The sequence below is a fragment of the Dendropsophus ebraccatus genome, chromosome 14 (genome assembly GCF_027789765.1).
Source record: "Dendropsophus ebraccatus isolate aDenEbr1 chromosome 14, aDenEbr1.pat, whole genome shotgun sequence".
Lineage (NCBI taxonomy): Eukaryota > Metazoa > Chordata > Amphibia > Anura > Hylidae > Dendropsophus > Dendropsophus ebraccatus.
In genome coordinates, this window is record NC_091467.1 from 10,220,140 (window position 1) to 10,229,937 (window position 9,798).

The following is a 9,798-nucleotide window of genomic DNA, read 5'->3' on the forward strand; positions in this document are numbered from 1 at the left end:
GGAAACTGGACACATACTGCGAGTACACTAGAGGATACTGGACGCATACTGGGAATTCACTAGAGAGGAAACTGGACACATACTGGGAGTACACTAGAGAGGAAACTGGTCGCACATTCTGGGAGTACACTAGAGAGGGAATTGGACACATGCTGGGAGTACACTAGAGAGGAAACTGGATGCATACTGGGAGTACACTAGAGAGGAAACTGGACGCATACTGGGAGTACACTAGAGAGGAAACTGGACGCATACTGGGAGTACACTAGAGAGGAAACTGGACGCATACTGGGAATACACTAGAGAGGAAACTGGACACATACTGGGAATACACTAGAGAGGAAACTGGTCGCATACTGGGAATACACTAGAGAGGGAACTGGACACATACTGGGAGTACACTAGAGAGGAAACTGGACGCATACTGGGAATACACTAGAGAGGAAACTGGACGCATACTGGGAATACACTAGAGAGGAAACTGGACGCATACTGGGAGTACACTAGAGGATACTGGACGCATACTGGGAGTACACTAGAGAGGAAACTGGACGCATACTGGGAGTACACTAGAGCGGAAACTGGACGCATACTGGGAATACACTAGAGAGGAAACTGAACGCATACTGGGAGTACACTAGAGAGGAAACGACGCATACTGGGAGTACACTAGAGAGGAAACTGGACACATACTGGGAGTACACTAGAGAGGAAACGACGCATACTGGGAGTACACTAGAGAGGGAACTGGACACATACTGGGAATACACTAGAGAGGAAACTGGACGCATACTGGGAATACACTAGAGAGGAAACTGGACACATACTGGGAATACACTAGAGAGGAAACTGGACACATACTGGGAGTACACTAGAGAGGAAACTGGACACATACTGGGAGTACACTAGAGAGGAAACTGGTCGCATACTGGGAATACACTAGAGAGGAAACTGGACACATACCGGGAGTACACTAGAGAGGAAACTGGTCGCATACTGGGAATACACTAGAGAGGAAACTGGACACATGCTGGGAGTACACTAGAGAGGAAACTGGACACATACTGGGAGTACACTAGAAAGGAAACTGGTCGCATACTGGGAGTACACTAGAGCGGAAACTGGACGCATACTGGGAATACACTAGAGAGGAAACTGAACGCATACTGGGAGTACACTAGAGAGGAAACGACGCATACTGGGAGTACACTAGAGAGGAAACTGGACACATACTGGGAGTACACTAGAGAGGAAACGACGCATACTGGGAGTACACTAGAGAGGAAACTGGACACATACTGGGAGTACACTAGAGGATACTGGACGCATACTGGGAATTCACTAGAGAGGAAACTGGACACATACTGGGAGTACACTAGAGAGGAAACTGGTCGCACATTCTGGGAGTACACTAGAGAGGGAATTGGACACATGCTGGGAGTACACTAGAGAGGAAACTGGATGCATACTGGGAGTACACTAGAGAGGAAACTGGACGCATACTGGGAGTACACTAGAGAGGAAACTGGACGCATACTGGGAGTACACTAGAGAGGAAACTGGACGCATACTGGGAATACACTAGAGAGGAAACTGGTCGCATACTGGGAGTACACTAGAGAGGAAACTGGACACATACTGGGAATACACTAGAGAGGAAACTGGACACATACTGGGAATACACTAGAGAGGAAACTGGTCGCATACTGGGAATACACTAGAGAGGGAACTGGACACATACTGGGAGTACACTAGAGAGGAAACTGGACGCATACTGGGAATACACTAGAGAGGAAACTGGACGCATACTGGGAGTACACTAGAGAGGAAACTGGTCGCATACTGGGAGTACACTAGAGGATACTGGACGCATACTGGGAGTACACTAGAGAGGAAACTGGACGCATACTGGGAGTACACTAGAGCGGAAACTGGACGCATACTGGGAATACACTAGAGAGGAAACTGAACGCATACTGGGAGTACACTAGAGAGGAAACGACGCATACTGGGAGTACACTAGAGAGGAAACTGGACACATACTGGGAGTACACTAGAGAGGAAACGACGCATACTGGGAGTACACTAGAGAGGGAACTGGACACATACTGGGAATACACTAGAGAGGAAACTGGACGCATACTGGGAATACACTAGAGAGGAAACTGGACACATACTGGGAATACACTAGAGAGGAAACTGGACACATACTGGGAGTACACTAGAGAGGAAACTGGACACATACTGGGAGTACACTAGAGAGGAAACTGGTCGCATACTGGGAATACACTAGAGAGGAAACTGGACACATACTGGGAGTACACTAGAGAGGAAACTGGTCGCATACTGGGAATACACTAGAGAGGAAACTGGACACATGCTGGGAGTACACTAGAGAGGAAACTGGACACATACTGGGAGTACACTAGAAAGGAAACTGGTCGCATACTGGGAGTACACTAGAGCGGAAACTGGACGCATACTGGGAATACACTAGAGAGGAAACTGAACGCATACTGGGAGTACACTAGAGAGGAAACGACGCATACTGGGAGTACACTAGAGAGGAAACTGGACACATACTGGGAGTACACTAGAGAGGAAACGACGCATACTGGGAGTACACTAGAGAGGGAACTGGACACATACTGGGAATACACTAGAGAGGAAACTGGACGCATACTGGGAATACACTAGAGAGGAAACTGGACACATACTGGGAATACACTAGAGAGGAAACTGGACACATACTGGGAGTACACTAGAGAGGGAACTGGACGCATACTGGGAGTACACTAGAGAGGAAACTGGTCGCATACTGGGAGTACACTAGAGCGGAAACTGGACGCATACTGGGAGTACACTAGAGAGGAAACTGGTCGCATACTGGGAGTACACTAGAGAGGAAACTGGTCGCATACTGGGAGTACACTAGAGGATACTGGACGCATACTGGGAGTACACTAGAGAGGAAACTGGTCGCATACTGGGAGTACACTAGAGGATACTGGACGCATACTGGGAGTACACTAGAAAGGAAACTGGTCGCATACTGGGAGTACACTAGAAAGGAAACTGGACGCATACTGGGAGTACACTAGAGGATACTGGACGCATACTGGGAGTACACTAGAGAGGAAACTGGTCGCATACTGGGAGTACACTAGAGAGGAAACAAGTACTTCTGGGAGTACACTTGCCTTCCACATGGCACGTTCCGTGTTCCTGATGTATACTTGATACTGATAATATGTAGTAATATTACTATATGGAATTCAGTGCTGCAGGTTCCTATTAACTCTAATGACCCCAAAAACCATAAAGACAGCAATGAGATAGTGTGGGCTTATAAGAATAGTCTGTGCAGCCGGGATGGTTGTGTCCCCCCCATAGGAAGAGTCACTGACGCCGTGTTCTCAGCATATGAACAGACAGATAATAACCTCCATAAATAAGGTTAATAACCTCTCAGCGTCCAGCGGAGACATGTGGCTCCTTCTACTAATAGTCCAGCAATAGCATCATAGAAGAAGAAATACTTAGGCACATGGGAAACGCCCCTATCTGCTAAGTCACACCCCTTATCTGTTAAGCCACACCCCTTATCTGTTAAGCCGCGCCCCTATCTGCTAAGTCACTCCCCTTGTCGGGTGAGCTGCAAACACAGCTATAATAATATATTATAAAAAAGACAAGAAAACAACACAGACCACCGAATAAGTAGAATTGTTCAAGTTTTAATGCAGATTAAATATTACACGGTTTTGCTGCAACTAGTGAAAAAAAAACAATGCAATGAGTTGGCAAAGAGGTGAACACATAAAATGGCTGACAGTGATATCATGGCTGCTGTAAAAACATGATGGAAAAAAATCATGGCATCATAAAATCCTAAGAGGGTGAAAGGGGTGGTTCACAAAAAAAAAATTTTTTTCAAAATCAACTTGTTTCATAAAGTTATATCGATTTGTAATTTACTTCTATTAAAAAAACTAAAGTCTGCCAGTACTTATCAGCTGCTGTATGTCCTGCAGGAAGTGGTGTATTCTTTCCAGTCTGACACAGTGCTCTCTGCTGCCACCTCTGTCCATGTCAGGAACTGTTTCTATGGGGATTTGCTGCTGCTCTGGACAGTTCCTAACATGGACAGAGGTGGCAGCAGAGAGCACTGTGTCAGACTGGAAAGAATACACCACTTTCTGCAGGACATACAGCAGCTGGTAAGTACTGGAAGACTACTGATTTTTTTTTTTTTTTTAACAGAAGGAAATTACAAATCTCTGGCACTTTCTGTCACCAGTTTATTTGAACGAAAAACATTTTTGGTGAAAAACCCCTTTAGGCCCCGTTCCCACTGAGCAAAGCTAGCGGAATTCCGCGACGGAATTGTCCGCCGCGGAATGCCGTTAGCCTCCCGCTCATAATGGGACTCTATGGGAGGCGCGCTGCTGCTCTATACGCGCTGAAGAATGAACATGTTCATTCTTCAGCGCGGACAGGGCAGGAGCGCGCACCTCCCATAGAGTCCCATTATGAGCGGGAGGCTAACGGCATTCCGCGGCGGACAATTCCGTCGCGGAATTCCGCTAGCTTTGCTCAGTGGGAACGGGGCCTTAAAGGAACACTAAGCAGAGGAAATGCACCGTAAGTGGCTCCTCATCTGTTATTGTGTTGTTGCAATAAAACCAAGAAATCTTCTACACATGTATCAGGCGCTCAGCCATGTCCTACCTGGATGGAAGTAGAGAAACTACAGCAGGTGAAAACGTCAAACGCTCTTGGGCGGCATCTACCGTCTCCAGCCACCAGGAGTCACATACCGAGCGTTTGGCGTTTTGTGAAATGGCGCCTACTGTAGTTTCACTGTAAGGCAACCGGCTGGAGGAGGCGGCTTACATCCACTAGAGTCACAGACCTTCCTGTAAACTAACAAGGACAGGACGATCTCTTCACTCTCCTCATTCACCTCTAAGTTTAGTGTTCCTGTATACAGCGGCTTTCTATACGGGTCTGGTTAGGATGTGACATCACAGCTGGGTGTATATGGTCCCTCCCTGCAGCGCTATCCAGGAGAGCAGACCAAGAAGAAGAGCTGACGGCTTCAATCTGCATCTCCAGCTTTACACCAAGCGGAGCCGAATCCAAAACAACATGGAGGAAAATATAACATGGGAATGAGGAAGGCCAGGATCTAGTCGGGGGAGGGGGGGTCACTCTGATGGCTGCTGGATGACAACTAACATGTAGTCTTTATCTGGGGGAAAAACACAAAAAGATGATAACATTATTACAAAGTAACATAATCTGATGTGCACATAAGAGGACGACCTTGGTGCTCAGCTAGTGTTCTGAGTGACCCTGGATACAGGCAGTGAGATGGATCTGTTACAGGCTTAGAGAACCCAACTCTAAGGGCCCTATCCCATGGAACGATTATCGGTCGTTGCGGCCGATAATCGTCCCGTGGAATTGACAGCAATGATCAGCAGACATCGTTCATGTCGGCTGATCGTTGCGTCTATTGTCTTTCAAACATGTTGAAAGACAAACGACTGATATAGCAGCGATCTGCGGCCGTTGCTCCGTGGAATAGGAGCGTCAGCAGCAGACGCTGCTGTATCCTATGGGCTGCCCGGACGATCAGCGATCACCCGGGCAGCCCCCCCGCCGCAGCTTGAGCGAACGAATGTGGAATTACAGCGAATGATGAGCGAACGAATAGCGAATGATTAATGATAATTTTAGGTTGAGATCTAAATCAACGGTACCTAAAATTGTCCATGGTTGCGGATCCTGGACCACGGCGGATTTTATTGGACGTGTGAATGCAGCCTAAGGGTTTGATCACAAGGAGTCTGACTACTGAGACCCATCTTTCCTGGCAGGCGCTCCATTCATTGTCTGTGGATTGGCTTAACATAGCCAAGTATAGCGCTCCGCTATCAGAGTCAAAGGATGGCAAGGGGTCCCAGAGGTCAGACTACTGCTGGCAATATGGCTGGACACCTGACACACCCCACCATTGACCAGTTAGATTGATGGGTAGAGAAGCCGCTGCCTGATATCTGTGCCCTGTATCTTTGCTGTGGCTCTGAGGTATATATCAGGTCAGGTGACAACGCCTTGCTAACCTTCCAGTCACACGTGGAGTCAGACATACTGCAGGTTCCTGTGCCGGGACACTAGTGCTGTGACTATACCTGGAGCAATCATAATCTCATTCTTCTTGGATCGGACCCTGAGGAAGGTCAGATCGTTCTGGGGGTCGATATCCCGCACGGAGCTCCTGGCCTTCATCACTAGCTGATGCATCAGACCGGCATATTGTGCCGTGGTGGCGTTATCCATCGTGCTCTTTATGGGAATTCCTGAAATTAAAGATTAAAAAAAAAAACACTTAATAAAAATGAAAACTAAATGAACGAGTATTATAACAAAGGTTATTCCCTATCCACAGTACAGGGCATACCAGGCATCTGAACGCTGGGACCCCCACTGATCCTGAGAATGGGGGGCAGAGTACACGGCCAATGCTCTATTTATTCTATAATTAATGGGGACAATTGGGATTGGTGGGGGTCCCAGGAATCAGGACCACCTGTAATCTCAATCATGAGGGGCAGTAAAGCATTACTATCACTTTAAATATCTGTTTGGTCAGGGACTGGGTGTTCAAATCCTCAATGATTGCTAGATAGAGCGGAGAAAAGAGCGCAGCTGAGCACTTCACTCCCCATCTTCCTTCAGGAATTCTACAGATCTATGGAGCCCACCTCCTGCAAGAAGATGGGAAGAGCGGTAAGAGAAGCGCTTAGCCAGGAACAAATCCCCATAGAAAACCTCTCCTGCTCTGGACAGTTCCTGACATGGACAGAGGTGGCAGCAGAGAGCACTGTGTCAGGCTGGAGAGAATACACCACTTCCTGCAGGACATACAGCAGCTGATAAATATGGGAAGACTGGAGATTTTTAAAGAAGCAGTCCACATTTTTTTTATCCCTCCCCTCCACTGCAGGCTGGTGCATACAATTACCAATGATGATCGGCGTCCTATGGCGCGGCTTCATTTAGGTCCTACAGCTCTGTTCAAATCCTGCGTGCGGTGACATCGTGGCTCTTCTGACCCCTCTTCTTTCTCCAGGGATATTGAAGGCTGGAAGTCAGGGTCTCTCATAGAGATGCATTGGAGACATTGACCTTTTTGGCCCCAGGCCAGACGACAAAAAGGTCACTTGGGTGTCCGCAGGATTTGAATGGCGCGGTAGGACTGGACTGAAGCTGCGCTGTGGGACATTGATCATCACTGGTAAGTATAGGTGCCAGCCTGCAGTGGGGGGAGGGATAAAAAAAAAAAGTGGAGTGCTTCTTTAAAAAGGTACTCCGGGCTAAAGTCATTTATTGTACGGCTGGGGAGGGGATGGATATAGAAGCCATCGGTCACTTACCTCCCCAGTTCCAGCGCCAGGTCCCGGATCGTGCCGCTCCGTTCTCCAGTCCCGCGGCCGCTTCCTGGTCTGAGATGCGACTTGAGAAGTGACGTCTCAAGGCAGCTCAGCCATTTAGCGTCCAAGGCGGGACTCCGCTACGACCACTGAATGGCTGAGCTGCCTTAAGACGTCACGTCTCAAGCCGCATCTCAGACCAGGAAACGGCCGCGGGACGGGAGAACGGGGCGGCACGATCCGGGACCCGGCGCTGGAACGGGGGAGGTAAGTGACCGGCGGCCTCTATATCCACCCCTTCCCCGGGCGTACAATAAAAATGACCCCAGTCCGGAGTACCCCTTTAAGTAGTACTAAATTACTTTATGACACTAGCTGATTTGAGGATAAAAAAAAAAAAGTTTCTCTGGAGTACCCCTTTAAGGACTCCTCCCACCTTCTGTGTTGACAATAATAATTCCCTGTACGCCCTTCTGGCTCTGGATCCTCTTTAACGTCTCCTCAACGTCCGCCTGTAAAACACAAGAGGGAAAAATGACGGCTGAACATCAGGAAGGATGAAATCGGAGGCCGTGCCGCTGCTTTCTATCACAGCGGAGCGGATTATTGGTAAAACCCATCACACTGACTGACAGAACAGGCTGGATCCTGGACATCATCACAGCTGTGGCAAAACTACATTTCCCATCATGCCTGGACAGCCAAAGGCTGTCCAGGCATGATGGGAAATGTAGTTTTGCTACAGCTGGAGGGATAAAGGGTCCCCATCCATTAGCAGAGAGTCACCCTGCTCTAGTACAGTCTGTGCCTGTCATCATGGCTGATACATAGCAGCTGAGCAGCTCCCATCTGACACTGAGCACCAGTGATGGTGGTGACGTCACCCCCTTTCCCCAATAATACACGGTTACCGTCTCCCGGTATACACTGCCCACCATAGGAGACTTCCTGCTATCGCTGAACAGAACGGCAGAAGCCACCCCGGTCCCTGCCATCACTCACCATAGCTGCCGCCTCCCTACAGTTCCGCTGTCACTAGAATGTAATGCGCATGCGCACAGCCAGGCGTCACCAAGCGACCAAACCCCTGTGATCAGGAAACGCCCGGAGACTGAGCGGCGTCTGCTTTGAGAAACAAAAGTCTCCAACGGTCGGCGCCATCTTGTTGTAGCCATGACGCATGCGCATTCTACGTAACAGAAATTGCAAAAAAAAAATAAAAAAATGATTCTTTACTGTCTGACTATAATTAAAAAACGAGATATATATGCTTCTAACATAAAAGATGACCTTTTTTTTTTTTTTTGTAACGCTCACTCATAGATTGTCGTTGCCCATAGCAACCTGTCAGGTTGAGGCTTCCATTTTAAAGAGAATGGCTACAAATCTGATTTGTTGCTATTTTTATTGATTGATTAACCTAAAATTCACAATGTAGAGCAGCCTCTGGCTGTCTAGGCATGATGGGAATTGTAGTTTTGTAACAGCTGGAGGACCAAAGGTTCCCCAGTCTTGGTGTAATGTATAGCGTACTCCATTTTCCTATGTAAAGCCCCGTTCCCACTGAGCAAAGGTAGCGGAATTCCGCAACGGAATTGTCCGCCGCGGAATGCCGTTAGCCTCCCTCTCATAATGGGAGTCTATGGGAGGCAACATGTTCATTCTTCAGCGCGTACAGAGCAGGAGCGCGCGCCTCCCATAGACTCCCATTATGAGCGGGAGGCTAACGGCATTCCGCGGCGGACAATTCCGTCGCGGAATTCCGCTACCTTTGCTCAGTTTGAACGGGGCCTAAAGGAGAGCCCATCAGTAATTACTGTACAGAAATACAGAATATGGATAGTAATTCATCTGTAATACACTATATGACCATGTTCGCACTGTATGTTTTTTTTGTAAAACAGCGGTCGTTGTTGGAGGATTGAACATTGTCCGTCATTTACTAACAGTGCTTAATGGAATTGAATGGGACAACAGCCATAGTGTAAACATCACAGCTATTGTTCAAAGTAAAGTGAAAAATAATTGACGTCTATTTGCTGCAGTATCGGCCGGGTGAACATGCAAGAGAGCGTCCGCTGTCCTTACAAAACATAAACATGGCAATAGTCTGCATAACGAGGTTTACAGCCCTGTACTCTGGCCCAGAAAGCCTCCCTCAACTTCCAAATCATGGCAGATCCACTTCAGGCTGGGGCTTACATCAGGGGACAGGACTGTGGAGGTAATCTCTCTAATAGCTGTAACCCCTCGCTCCCCGGACAGAGAGTACTGCATGTATGTGCCCACATCTGCCCTGCTCATTCCTTCCTGCAGTCTCTGTCCGCCCTTGTGTTTCCCAGCCTCTCCATTACTG

The 9,798-nt window shown here is 48.1% G+C and overlaps 1 protein-coding gene across 1 annotated transcript; it reads right to left on the reverse strand.

The window, feature by feature from the left end:
- Positions 1-4,616: 4,616 nt before the first annotated feature.
- On the reverse strand, positions 4,617-8,548 carry DYNLRB1 (dynein light chain roadblock-type 1). Its single transcript, XM_069951764.1, has 4 exons — positions 8,445-8,548; positions 7,879-7,954; positions 6,201-6,368; positions 4,617-5,254 (listed from the first exon to the last, which is right to left on the reverse strand). The coding sequence occupies exons 1-4, from the start codon at positions 8,445-8,447 to the stop codon at positions 5,211-5,213; spliced, it is 291 nt and encodes a 96-aa protein (XP_069807865.1). The 5' UTR covers positions 8,448-8,548; the 3' UTR covers positions 4,617-5,210.
- Positions 8,549-9,798: the final 1,250 nt, after the last annotated feature.

Excerpts from the sequence above, each read along its gene's own strand:
- DYNLRB1 (XM_069951764.1), bottom strand. Across the intron at positions 6,369-7,878 it reads TATTATTGTCAACACAGAAG|GAATTCCCATAAAGAGCACG; the intron begins GTGGGAGGAGTC and ends CTTTAATTTCAG. Across the intron at positions 5,255-6,200 it reads TGAGATTATGATTGCTCCAG|ATAAAGACTACATGTTAGTT; the intron begins GTATAGTCACAG and ends TTTTTCCCCCAG.